Source organism: Podarcis pityusensis, assembly GCF_964106645.2.
Source record: "Podarcis pityusensis genome assembly, chromosome: 4".
NCBI lineage: Eukaryota > Metazoa > Chordata > Lepidosauria > Squamata > Lacertidae > Podarcis > Podarcis pityusensis.
The window spans coordinates 99,112,418-99,126,931 of record NC_138027.1 but is presented as its reverse complement, the minus strand read 5'-3'; the positions used below and the strand labels follow the sequence as shown (position 1 = coordinate 99,126,931).

At 42.9% G+C, this 14,514-nt stretch overlaps 1 protein-coding gene across 1 annotated transcript in view; it reads left to right on the top strand.

The window, feature by feature from the left end:
• The window catches only part of LOC308475852 (uncharacterized protein), a 190,017-nt gene that overhangs the window by 149,998 nt on the left and 25,505 nt on the right, over positions 1-14,514 (top strand). The window contains exon 5 of the mRNA XM_081003323.1: positions 6,271-6,416. Coding sequence (XP_080859449.1) covers positions 6,271-6,416 — 146 coding nt within the window. The remainder of the gene's footprint in view (positions 1-6,270; positions 6,417-14,514) is intronic.

Here is a 14,514-nt window from a genome sequence, read left to right as displayed (position 1 = left end):
GGCCTCTCTGGGGCGCCCCGAGAGAGGGGGAGCTGCGTGGCTTTGCCGGTGGCCTCCCCTTTCCTTGCACGCCTGCCAGCTGTGCCCCACCAACCATATGGCTGGGGGGCATGCAGCTTGCCTCCCCAGTCCCTGGGGGTTTCGCTCTCCTCCCGCGGAGGCTTGGGAAGGAAGCTGCACGCCTGCCAGCCATATAGTTGGGAGGGTGCAGCTTCCTTCCCAAGCCTCCGTGGGAGGAGAGTGATCCCCACAGAGACTTGGGGAAAGGTCAACAACTCTGGGAAACGGGGGGTGGGGCGCCAGAGGGATCTTTGCACCACGGCGCCGGATATGCTTAAGACGGCCCTGCAAAACATCACCCTGACTGTGTCATGACTTCACTTCTTTTGTAACTTTCACAGACTTTGCAGCTCACAGAAAATCTTATTGCAGTGCATTAAGGGAATTTTCCCCACATTGCCTGAAGAGCAACACAAGTGCCCTTCTCTTCCTCAAAACCAGACAGCCAAGCACCAGAGATTAGGAGAGAGTTGTCCAGATGACCAGGTCGCTCATTGGATGAGCAGGGAAGAATCGGTAGCTCCCTTCCTTGGATGATGCGTGTCAAGCATTTGATGAGCAGGAAGCAGCAATACAGGGATCAGCTCAGCAAGGGGAAGCTGCGTGTTTCTCTGTGTGTGAGGATGCATGTGCACCCTTACTGTGCATGTGTCACACCCATACTGACCCCAGAGGGTCAGCCAAGGGTGAATGCCACCCTCAGATGAAAAACGTTAGCCATTCCTGGCTTAAATATTAATACAACAAACTTGTTTCCTTTTTTTAAGATACAAAGCTAAGGCCGTCTTAGTGTACTAAAGCTAAATTCTCCAAGCTGAGGGACTTAGCCTGGTGCCTGGAAGCCAGTGGGATATTGGTCCTCTTGCGAAAACACCATGCAGTCCTTTTGCTGTGCGGTTGTGGAATCACTTAGGGTGTCCCTGAAGACAGCAGCAAACATTTCCTTATCTCATTTCTCAGCTCAGTTCTGCAATTTGAACCATTATGCTTCCCATTTTGAAGAAGAACCAATGTATGCATATCACTCAAGGGCAACAGTCTTCATTACTTTCCCCTTGATGACTGAAAGTGTTAACCAGCTCTACTGAAAAGCACTGTGTGTGCCCCAAGATGATGTGGACATCCTATCTGGGCTTGATGGCCTAGTAAAAAAATGCGAGCCGACTCTTGAAGTTGCAGTTTTCAAATCATGAACATGGATGTGTAAATCAGACCATATGCTATGAGAAACGTTCCTAGCAGAGGTAATGATTAAGCTGAGGACTGAGATTAAAGGTACATCTATCTCAAAGGTGAATCCGCTGGGATAATTGAAATTTCGGCACAATTTAAATATGGATGCTGAGCACATTATCCATGTGAATTACCATGTACCAGCCATTTAATTTAAATTGGATCTTCTTGCTTGTGTGTGCCATATTAGGATGCCAGTATAGTTCCTGCCCAGGCCAGAGCCCTGGCATGCTAACAAGCCATATGCAAGGTAGGCCATCTGGATGAGTGCAGAAGGTCTTATCTATCACCTTTTTTTTATTACTGGAGTTCAGGCATGAATGCCAATGCTTTTGTTAGGCAGACTGACACCCCCCATGCACAAAAAGGAAGGTACCAACAGACTCAGGAGCTGTGAGCATACTCAGTGGCCATGAAATAGTCAGAGTCTGCTAGCAGGTGTGGAGGAAGGAGTAATGGAAAACTATGTGGGAGGAGGACTGAAATAGAGTATGCTGGCAGAGGGCATGGCTGACTCTCCAAAATGAGCAGTGAACTGGAGCATTCCACAGGCAACAGGCTGTTGCAGATCTCATTTGTTGGTCTGTACCAGGAGTAGGAAATGTGGTGCTCCTCCAAATGTTGTTAGACTACAACTCCCATCATTTGTCACCACTGGCCATTATGGCTGGTGCTAATGGGTGCCACATTGCACCCATCTGGTCTATACTGTGAATGCCCATTGCTTTGCATTATGTGGCAATATGAGCCCTGCCCTTTGGATGAATCGGGCCAAAAGTCCATGAAATCCAGCATGGTGTCAGCCAATGCCTCTGGGGAGCTCAGAAGCAGGACTTACAAGGCAACCCAAACTTCTGCTGGTTTGTCCTCCCATCTAGTATTCTGATCTGCCTTTGAATGTGTAGGTTCCACTTAGCCATCACAGCTAATAGCTGTTGACAGAGCTCGGCGTATGTATGCATTATGGATTTTTCTTTTCTGCACCCCAAAGATTACTGCAACTTTTCAAAGAAGTGAAATAAAGAATGACAACCTTGATTATCTAGCAAAAACATAATTGTATTATATTATGTGAGAAGTGTTTGGAGATGGTGTACAAGATAAACAATAAGACTGAAGGGTAATTACCACATTATTATTCTGGCAGATGTGTGTATGCCCAACCCTGGCAAGGTTTGGTCCCAAAGGAATATTTCAAATTCTCTGGGAGCTGAATTTATGGCAGCCTGATTGATTGCTTATCCTGTTGAAATTATAGCAGGATGCTTTCTTTCTTTCTTTAGCTATGATCTGTCCATTGAACGGCGCTGTTCATTAACAGGGTGACATGCCGATTCCACATTCCTTTGCGTTTTCGCAAAATGTCACAACAATATTTAACAACTGTGGCAGAGTGAGGAATGAGAGAAAGCTGGGCAGTTCAGAAGAACCGAGGCACCGAATGTGGATGGTAGGCAGGGAACAGGGGGGAAAGGAGTTTCTCAAGCTTCTGGTTCAGGAAGCACCCAGTTTGGCCAAATGGATATCGGTGGCACACTTCACTCTTGCAGTTGAGGAGCTGGCTGATCAGATATGTACCTTGTGGTTGGAAAGAGACAAGCTGAAAGCAGCAGCTGCTGCTGCTGCTGTACAGACCACACAAATTCCAGGTATATACACACCACTGCTTCAGCCAATCACAGTTCCCTAATACTTGAGCAATACTTGTGTCTTCAGATACCTGTTCATTGTATTCCCATCTTGCATGTTTAGACTTACAAAATCTTAGATGTACTCTGAAATAATTGTGTGAACTAGCCATTTACATGGTCATTCATCTACATTTATTAGTGGTTGACTGATGCCTTTCTGTTGTTTTCCTCACTTCTCCCTGTTAGGTCCCCCTCTATATACTGCTCATCATTTCTTTTTGATGCATCTGCAGAGGGCAGTTCTGCCAGCAGGACTCCTAGCCAGCACCCGAAATAGGAAGGTTCAGTGTCCTTGTTTTACCTGCAGGCACTTTCCTTCAAGTGACAGCCAAAAGACAGATCCTTGGGGGTGTCATCTGTTGTTTGGCTATCAGTTACTGGCTGCAGCAGAAGAGATGGTAGGAGGTTAGAAGGCCAGACTTTTGTAGAATCCCCAAATCGACGTTATAATAAAGGTCCTTCCACATAATAGATGTTTTTTGTTTGATTTGCTTTCTAACACCAGGTGTTTTACTTAGCACTGTCTCTGCACAAAGTCCGTGACTGAAAGCAGAGGCCCAGGGAATGCTGGACACAGTATCAAAATGGGACAGAAGACTTTGATTGTGTTTTGCAAGCTGTTAAGAATATAAGAAATGCCCTTCTGCAACCAGGGCCTGTGTGGCACGTTTTGCTGATGGCACAAGATGGCACCCCATCCCCACTGCACATACAGAGCCCACTTCAATGGTAGCAACAGGATTAGGTAAAAAAAAAAAAAAAAAAGGAACCCTGGACGGTTAAGTCCAGTCAAAGGCAACTATAGGGTTGTGGTGCTCATCTCACTTTCAGGCTGAAGAAACCGGCATTTGTCCACAGACAGCTTTCCGAGTCATGTGGCCAGCATGACTAAACCACTTCTAGAGTAATGGAACACAGTAATGGAAGCCAGAGCACACGGAAACATTGTTTAGCTTCCCGTCACAGCGGTGCCTGTTTATCTACTTGCACTGGTGTGCTTTCGAACTGCTGGGTTGGCAGCAGCTGGCCCCCACCGCACCTGACTGCAGTGGAGTAGTCATTGGAGTGGAGAATAGGCCACTGGCACACATAGCTCTGTCCTTCAACAGAAGAGTTGCAGCCAGGGGAATCAGAAAAGGTGGGAGGCTGCATCTATTGCCCCTGGCACCTGTGACCTGATGCACCCCCTGTCGTAGTCCCGTGCTGCCCAGCCACGGCAGAGCTCAATGGCAGAAGAGGCCAGCCAACCAGCAAAGAAAGGCTCAGGGGGGTACTTGCTGGAGGCAGAGTTGGTATGCAAGGTTCAGTCCAGTCTTAAGGTAATGAGTATCTCAGTTCACGTAGTCAGATGGTCTGGGGGTCAAGGAAGCCAAGAGTCCAAGGTCACAAGAAGCAGCAAGATCTAGCCAGGCGATGTAAGGAACAGATAGGAACATACTACCATATGTGGTGGTCCTGTCTAGAGATACAAAGGTTTTGGAACATGATTTATGAAGAGATAAAGAGATTGATAAAAACTACATTTAGCAAGAAACCGGAAGAATTTTTACTAGGAATAGTTTCAGATAATTTTCCCCAAAACAAAACTAGGCTATTTATGTATGCAACGTCAGCAGCAAGGGTTATAGTGGCAAAACACTGGAAAGATAAAAATACACCCACTAAAAAGGAATGGGTAGTCAAATTGTGCGAGTACTTGGAGCTCGCAAAGCTGACAGATGCAATAAGAGATAAACCTTAAAAATTGGTGAAAGAAGAATGGGAATGTTTAAATAATTATTTAGGGGACAAGGGCTCAACAAGAAAGATATGGCTATGTTTAGAATGATACCGCATAGAGAAATGTTCCCTGATACCAATATGAGGGATTCCTTTGGAATGCAGATAGAGTTAATTGATAAGAATAATGATCTGTTGTGAGCTTGACGGAAGTGTATAATAGATGAGCTTTCCTGCTTTGGCTCATCTTCCTTTTTCTTTTTCTTCTATTTTTCTTTTTCCTTTTCTTTTATCTTTCCCATAGTTGCTTATGTTCTGTGTCATGTACTTCGATATTTTTTGTAGTTTTTTTAGTCCCCCCCCCCCAATTACTATTAAGGAATTTTCCTTTGTAATTTTGGTTGTCTATATTTATATGTACCTGTTTAAAGCAAAATAAAAGATATATATATATATATATATATATATATATATATATATATATATAAAGATCTAGCCAGGAACAACAAATGTTGTTTCCAGCAACTGACTGAGGCTGGAAACCCATCTTAAGAAAGCTGGAGCCAGCTGGTTCACATCAGGACCAAGAAGGCCGATCAGCAGCAGGTGGAGTCACACTGCCTTCTGCTTCTTCAGCCTGCTGCTCAACAGGTAAAGAAACTCCCCTGATTCTGCCAAATGGCAGACCAAAGACCCGTCAAGTCCAGCACCCTGTTCCCTGTAGTGGTGAGCCACTTGCCTCTAAAAGGCTCAGAAGCAAGGCAGATCGCAAAAGTCCTTCCCTGATGGTATATGGCCAGATATACTGCCTTTGTCTACACAAGTCCCCCTTAGGTTAACTATTATGTTTAATTCCCTTTTGTGGCAAAAGGGTGCTATGTGAAAGCTGTAGCATTATCACTGAACACTTTTAGACTCCACAGTGTTCTTTCTCAGGGAAGTATAAATGCTTTGGCCGTAAAGTGTGGCTTCTCCCTCTCACTGCCTCCTTTACTGAGCCCACGCAATAAGTCAGTTTTGGGAACTAAATTTCTCACTTCCAACAGATGTGTGGAAAGAGTGGCATTTGTAGGAACAGGTCTTGCCAGAAAGTAGGACCAAGTTGTTGGCCTCCTACTGCCTTCTCAGACTGTCTCTATGGGGACAAGTGATGACCATTTAGTGGTAACCATTTAGGCAATCTTCAGATGCTCACTTTTTCTAAACCTTTTCCATTTCAGGAGAACTGACACTTAGTTTCATAATTAAATATGGATTGCAACTGTGCCTGTCTTGATCTCTTGTGCTCATTAGATGTTAATCATAAGAGAAGTGAATTTCTTCTCCTTCCACCGGGTTTTGTACAAGGTGAGGTCAAGTACTACAGTGTTTTGAAGGACAGTCATTGATCTTTGCCCATCATAACGCACTCCTGGCTTGCAAGCAGCTTGCATGATTGACAGGGGTATCTGATCCAGACTGACCTGGTCCCTAGTGAGAATGCACCAGAAAGGGCCTCGTGGAGGAAATGTTGTGACATATTGTACATTGAAAGAATCATCTGCTGACAACCTTTGTTGCCTTTCAGATGCACACCAGCATTTCACTGGGGACTTCTGTTGAATGGTCCCTTCGCAGAGGTCAGGAAAGAGCTCCGATCTCTGATGATGATCTTTTAAAAGTAATGTGCCCCCAAGTGCCTGAACTTGTAGAGGCAGCTGCAGGGAAACAAAGGTAAGGATAGGGTTTCTTCTTCTTCTTACCTAACTATAATTGCAGAATAAAAGAAAACTTAAAATATTACAGCACACCCAGATATTTAAAATATTTCCAGCATGTTATTGGTGCATTATAATTTCTTTATTACAAGGATGCTCATTTGATGGTCCCATGGGCAGTCCTAGCCCATGAATTTTATTTGCAAGCCCTGCCCATTGATTTAACCCAGCAAATATTTAATCCCATAAACCTTTGAGTCCACACCCAAACACCAAAAGGTTCAAAATGTTTGATCTTTAAACATGGTAAGCATCTAGTAAAGACAATTTTTGGCCCAGGTGTTTCCTGACTCTTAAAGATTGGTCCTTGTTGTGTTTATCTTTAAAAGAAAGATTGCCCCATGTTGTCCCTGAATTCTAGTTTTTAATCACATTTTTATTGGCTTTTATGTTATAGATCGGTTTTTATGATACTATTTTATTTTTTCATGTTGTATTCTCCTTAGAGATTTTATATACAAAATATTAAGCCATTTATAAAAGCTTTTAAATAAAATAAAATGTGTGTAAGACAGAATACATGTTTTAATGTCATCTTTCTCTGAGTTTTGTATGACATTCCTCAACAGAGAGCCACACTTTCTCAATTACACAGATTTATATTGTGAGGACTGATAATCTCTGAAAACTATCTGGAAAACAGATCACCTCTTTCAAAATTATAGTTAGTTTGGTTTTTTGTTATAAGACAAGCCAAATTCAGCAGTCAGAATAAATTATGTAACTGACAATAGTATATTAGACTTTATTTCCTTGCTTTCTTTTGCATAAAATGGAATCTTTTGTCAGAAATTGCAGTGGTGGAGAGAAGGGAGATATGTGACTCCTCAAGTATTGGTGGACCTTGGGCTGCGATAGTAGACGTTGGCTCAGTACAGGGGCAGACCATGGTGTAGATTGGTGGGTGACAACATGTGGCACCATTGTGAAAGCTTCTGCACTGGCAGCCCATATACTACTGAGCAGGTTCAGGACCCTTATATTAATTTACAAATCCCTGAACAACTTGTGTCACCTTCGGGATTGCCAGAACTCTTATATCTCAGGTTAGTCATCGGCAGGAGTGTCATTGGTTGTTCCCTGAGCTGGTGATGTTGAGGTTCATTTGACATGGATATGAAACTGGGTCTTTAGTCTAGTCAGCCTTGACCTGCAGCGTGTTCTTCCAATAGAGGTTCAGCAGTCATATTCTATTTTAACCTTCAAATGTTTGCTGAAAACTGCCAGGCTTATGCAGATGATTAGGAGAATATTTTTTGGAACAGTTAGCTGATGAGCTCTGATTTTAACTTTTATGTGGTTTTTATTGTGTGTATGTATTTTTGTATGAAATTGCTTTGATTTTTTAATGAAATTGTGGTACACAAGTATTTTTATAAATGAAAGAACAGTTAAAACTGTGTGAGAGGTAAAGGCAGATGAAAGAGGAAGACCCTAAGCAAAGAAAAACTTCAGAAATATTGTCAGAAAAATGTCCCAGAAGAAGTTTTGGCTCAGCTCTACCGGTCTTTGTTTATTATATATACACTGTCAATGATTTTCTACATGTTCGGCTTGAGTAGGAACATCTTGCTTTACTTTACATTTCTTGTATGAGATGGCATGTCTGCAAATTTCACTTTCATGCGAAATGTCAGTAGCAACTCGGGAATAGGCAAGGGGGAAATGTCTCACAATGACCCTCATCACCACCTAAAGTAATGGGTGAATCATTGCTAAGTTCAGGCACAAGGAGACTTAAAGGTCATTTTTTTAGGTGTAACGGAATTGGCAAACATAGAAATAGCTTGGGGGGGGGGGGAATACCTAATTCTTTTCTCTCAAAAGGCAAACCTCACCTTTATGCCTCTTCCAGTGTGGCTAACAGAGTGTTTGCTGTACAATATAAAACATCTGCACTGTTATGCTGCTATGGGGAATTGTTAAAAGTTGCTGAAGCAAAAGGAATAATACACTTGAATACTAAACGCTGCTGGAGAACCGCAGGGCATGCAAACAACCCATATTGACAACTATGGTGTTTATCAGAATGCTCACTAACCTGAGTAACCCTGGTCTTCATTACTGCTATTGGAAGAAGAAGAAAAACCTTAAAAGATTTTTTTTTTTTTTAAAAAGAAAGGGTTATTACAGAAATTGAACCTTAATTGGAACTTAATCTCCATAATTATGCATAATTATCCATGTTTATGACTCCTACAATGAGCATGCAAGGTGTTTTTTTCTTTTCTTTCCCCCGTTAGCAGGAAGACAAAATGACTTAAGACTCGCCAGAATCATTGGGTAATATGATCGTATTCACTTCAGTGAGTTTATGAAGCTGTATAGTTTTAGAATTCAATTAGAAACGGCGTGTCTTCTCAGTACTTGGCCTTTGACTTCTCCAAAGAACATGAAAAGAATGACGGAGCAGACAAAGATTTTGTTCGGTTTTTTTGTTTTTTGTAACGCTGACCAGAAATTGAAAGTATTTACATCCTCTGCATGCCTCGGCGTTCTTTCCTGACCTGCCTCTTTCAAAATGGTTGGATGGACAAGTACTGTTCAGGTAATCACTTTACTCTTCAGATGTTGGCACGATAGAATCCTTTTCAGCTCCCACTTGGCTCTGCATAAAACATTAACAACAAGTCAACACTAAGCGCATGACAACTGCTTTACCGGAACAGTCCTGAGGTTCACCTTGTTTAGGGTGCTATCTCTCAGAGGTGCAGTTAGGTTATTTTAGACTGGATTTAATCTTCCCGGGCTGTGTGTGTTGCTTTTTAGAAGATAATGTGCATTTCTTTACTTATTCAAAATGTGTTAAGCCAGCTGTACTGCGTTTAGGGGCCCTCTTGCTCATTCTTCTGAATGAAGCCTGGAATTCTGCCCCAAAGGGCTCCCTGAGGCACCTCTGCTGTCCCTTGCAACAGCTAACCCTGCCTTTGGGAAGCTCATAAACAGAGCCTGAAGCTCTCTCTGTTCGTCGATTGCTCATCCCCAGCACTGGGTACTCACCGTATACTGTTCTGAACCATTGTGACTAATAGTCAGGAGCTAGTGAGACTTCTCTAGGAAATAACTTTGTTGCCAGGCTTGCCCATACCATTGTTCTCCTGTAAATGTTATTGATAGCCACTATTCACTGTTTATTCCCCTATCTTCTTCTTACCCTTCCTTTGCTGCCTCCCCCATGTCTAATTTGATTGCACATTTGTTGAGGTAAGAAACCATCACTTTGTTTGTTACTCACTAAATCACTATGCTCATTTATAGTAGTCTCTCTCTCTCTCTCTCTCTCTCTCTCTCACACACACACACACACACACACAAGTTCAACTTGTAAAGGCCCAATATATGCAGCCTGTACTAAGCATTGTTGAGAGGGATTGTACCTTATCAGACCTTTGTGATGTACGTACTTGCATTTGCACCATTTTGATACCTTGAATTCATGGAGGAGGCAAAGCAGCCATTGCACAATCCTGCTGTCCGATGATACATTTACTTGCGCATTTTCAGTTATCTGCAATTAGTTGAAGCACGTACAGTTTGCAGGCCACTAAGCCAAACACAGACCAACAGCCATGTATTGTGGCCTGCTAGGTGCTTGAGCCCTGCAAACCCATCTTTGCAGTCTCAGGCAGCAGTAAAACCAGAAGGTTTATCTTGTCCCTGGACTCAGCTATAAAACCTTTTAAGTGTGTTTTAAGTGCAATATACAATGGGACACTAGGTGGCGATGGTGAGCCTTATGGAAAAGTCAATGTATTTTTTCAAAATGCTTTTAAAAAGGCATTTCCAGCATGGTTTTAATATGTGTGTAGATTCCATCCCTTTTGGCTTCCATATAAGGCTTGTGCGCTGCATTTTGCTTGGTGCAGTAGCAGTTAGGACTCTGAAGTTTTTTACAGTCAAGCAATGTATAACTTTTATGAAATATTATGGGATTAAGTTGTAATAAACCTGGTATAGGCCTTAAAACAGGCAACCCTAGATCTTATTATGCTACTGTCTTTGAGTTGCGCAAAGTTCTTGACCACACAATCTTCTGACTTGCTTGCCTTTTCTTTTCTGAAGAATATTTATGCCACAAATTCAAATCTAGTTCCGATATTGCCTGTGGGTACTCCTAGAAAAAACCAGAAGCCACACATGCATCTTTCAGCCTTTGCACAAACGCGGTAAGCCCATGCGCAGCCGCAGGCAATTGTGCATGTAGACTACCAGCATCTGGGCCTCTGCCTTACACATCCATGGCCCAAGACAGGGTCGACGACTATGCAAACAATACATTAAGAGAAGCACTTGCTAATGTGTTAGAAGATGCATTATAGATGTGTAGTCAAACGGAATGACAAGTAAAGGATAACAATACAATCTGTTCCTAGTAACCTTATGGCTGCACAGAAGGGAATACTGAGCTGCATGTACCAATATGCTGATGATATTATTAAAACGATTATTCATTCAGCTGAAGGGTAACGAATTGAGACAGGCATGAAAAAGACTTTTACACTTTTGCAAGGTGCAATAAATTCAGACTTCCGTTTCGGTCAGTTAGCCTCCAGATTGTAAAAGATCACAATAGCCTAGGTAGGCTTATGTTGGCAAAGCAGAAGAGTTAAGTTGCTGGAATAGCTTCACTGAACTGAATACATTCAGTTATCTTTCAGGAGAAGCTTTTCAAGAAGTCACTTTATCCTGTCTTGAAATCTTTATCTAGCAAATAAATCCTCTCCCAGGTCAAAATGAAAAGGGGAAAGACCTTTTCTCATGGGTGTCAGGACCAACACCCTGATAACTGCACCCACACCTATACTGTGGGCTTGCCCCTGTTGACAAAATGTCAAACTTAAGCTTCTCAAGATTAGCTCACTTGAACCTTGGCAGGGGGCATGTGGACACACCACACGCAACATTCCTCTCTGTGCTGCCTCCTCCTATACCACACGAAGTTTTGAAGGCTCATGGTAACTGCATTGAGTTGAACAGGGTTAGAATTCCCTGTGGTCAGACTCCGGATCAGAGGGAGCATGCCAGCTGAATCTCCCTGCAGATCTTTGTGATCAATGTGCAAATGGGAGAGGAAGGGCAGGGTGGCACAAACGGGAGGCAGACCCAGCATGCGCACGGCCACATCCCCAACCCTGCCTGTGCCCTCATGCATTCTTCTCAGTGCTTGAAGTGGGAATTGACTGAGCGGTCTCTTTTCAGTATGTGTCAATTTCACAACTGTTCCTTTCATTTGAGTGCAACCAGGCAGCTGGAGCTAGCTCCCATTTTTATTTCCCCCAGTGCCCTTGAACTAGCATCACGCTGAGGAAATGTGGTAAATTTAAAGAGTGCCGAGACTCAGCTGCCCAGCACTGCCACCATGGCCAGGTGTCCACTGACAGAGGGAACACACCAGGGTACACTTGCTTTAATGTATATGGCATTTAAATGCACATTGTCATACTTTGCATGTAACCATTTGGCAGAACAGGGAGCCCCTAAAGATGGCCAAAGTACCACGAGGCAGTCATTTGCAACATCTTGACAAGCAACATGAAGAACTGCACCACACTTCAGGTGCAAATGTCTGACAGAATAGTCACTTGTATTGAACCCGACAAAGAATTTACTGAATAGTTGCACGCACAGTGTGGCAAGCTGGTAATTGGTTGTCTGTGTTCAGCTATCACTGTCAGAGGTTTTATACAACCTCAGAAAATATAAATAGTCCTTGGAGAATCATGGAATACAATAGATGCAATTCCTAACATAAAGGTTTGTAGCTCAGGGTGGAATGATCTCCCTGAAGATCAAATTCCCCCTTCTCCTTCATGCTGCTTACATTGTTGGGTCTTTTTAAAACATTTATTTTAGCTTTTTGTTTTGTTTTGTTTTGTTTTGTTTTGAAAATGTATAACGCAAACTGCACCATTGATGCTGGCACAGAAATCCCATGGGCAATTTCCTGGAAGCAAAAGATTTCAGGTGATACAGTCATAGCAGTGGAAAGTGACTGCAAAATAATGTTATTATTTGGGGGGGGGGGGAGTAGACTGTAAGTGAGATCTAACACCAGGATACCGCAAGTGTTAAAATATAGGCCAGGTTAGCTTTCTGTGTTGAGGTGATAGCCTGGGTGATAGGCCGCTATGGGAAGGGAAGGGAAGGGGAGAGGGGAGAGGGGAGAGAGGAGAGGGTGAAGGGGAAAGGAAAGGAAAGGAAAGGAAAGGAAAGGAAAGGAAAGGAAAGGAAAGGAAAGGAAAGGAAAGGAAAGGAAAGGAGCCCTGCATGAGACAGCAAATGGCTGAGGTCACGGTTACTTAGGAGACCAAAGCCAGAGTTTGGAGTTGAGTTGCAGTGATGTGCACTAGAAGCAAAGCAGCAATCTGGGGAGCAAGAGGCAGAGCAATGATTGATTTCTGTTTGAATCCAAGGCTATGGCTATGGGAGAAACAAGACCCTTTTGGGAGAAACAAGACCCACCATCGCAGGCTCAGGTTGTATATACGTATGTGTAAATGAATCATATATCATAAAGACAGCACAATCTCTGCTGTGCCTCACTCCCAAAGGAAACACGAACCCCGAGTAACTGCCTGAAAGCCCTGGAATCTAGCACCGTTTGGAGACTGGGGTGATGTGCAATAATAATTTAATCCAACCCACTGCCCTAAAACATCATTAGCTAACACCAGGATTACATGATCCTGCGTTGTATCTGAAGATCAAATGCATGAGGAAATTAGGCAGAAACAAGCCTAGGAAGGGAATTCAGATGAGAGAGAGAAATTAATCACCACCGAAACTAGATAGTTAATTGTATAACTTACTATGCAATTGGGCACTGAAACAACAAGTAGGGGAGCAGAATGTGTTTAGAAGTGTCTGTCTTCTATGGGGATTCTGAGCACCTGAAGAGGGCTTAAGGCTGCAGTTTTAGGCATACTTGGTTCTTAGCTAGGTTTCATTTATCTCCAAGAGGTTTCTATAATAGCATAAACATGTTTAGAACTAGGTTTTGAGACTAGAAAGCCTCCAATTAAATATTTATTTCATTCCATTTAGGAATTGCATCCACAAAATATATCAAAGCAATTCCACAGTAACAACAATCAACAATGAAACAATGAAAAGGGGTTTCATTTATACAAGCAATTAATAACAATTCCATATATGAAAAGAACAAAAAGAAAAAAACCTATTTCATATTCGAAAACAATTCACATCCTGTAGAGATGCCAACTGGAATAAAGGTCTCCATTAAAAGGCTTGCTGAAAGATCTTCAATAGGCAAAAGACAATACACTCACTGTCCCACAAAAATGCATAAATCAAAATTACAGTGTGCAAGAAAAGCGCTAGGAAAATGCATTTCAAGACATAAACAGCTGCTTGCTGGTTCCGACATGGCGTCATCTAGCCCACATTGTTTTGCAGGGGCTGGCCCTTCCATTAGGCAGTATGAGACAGCTGCCTTTGGGTGTCACGAAAGTGCAACAAATTCTTAGTTATTTAATTTACCAGGATTGTATTTTTATAGCCAGGGAAGTGGAGAGGTGCTTGTGAGATTTTCTGTCTCAGGTCTCACAACCACTAGCCTTAGATACTTATGCACTTTGACTTTCGAGGCAGGGAAATACAACTTGCTCCTCCTCCTCTGGATTCAAGATGTCTTGGACCAGCCTTGGTTTCTACCAGTGACCAGCCAGGTGGCTTTGGAACTTGTGTCTTGGTGTTTTCCTCCATCTCTATGTCTAGAGATCTTTTCAAGGCCATTTAAGCTGCCTTGCAGGACATGTTCAGAGAAGAAAAGGCTAAAGAGTAAACCCTACACAAATCTGGAATCCCTAAGATGATTGGATGGTGTCTTGTATGCCTTCTTCTGGCAACTCCTGCAGCCAAGCTGGGCCAAACATATTGCTCTGCTTTCCTTTGGACCACATCAGTGAGGCAAAGGGGAAGGGCCTTGTCATCCGGGCAGCCCAGGAACCTCCCTCCATGGCTTCTGCCCAAAATAGCTATGGCCAACCAGCAAAACACAAACAAATAAGGGAGCACAATAAAAATAAAAATCC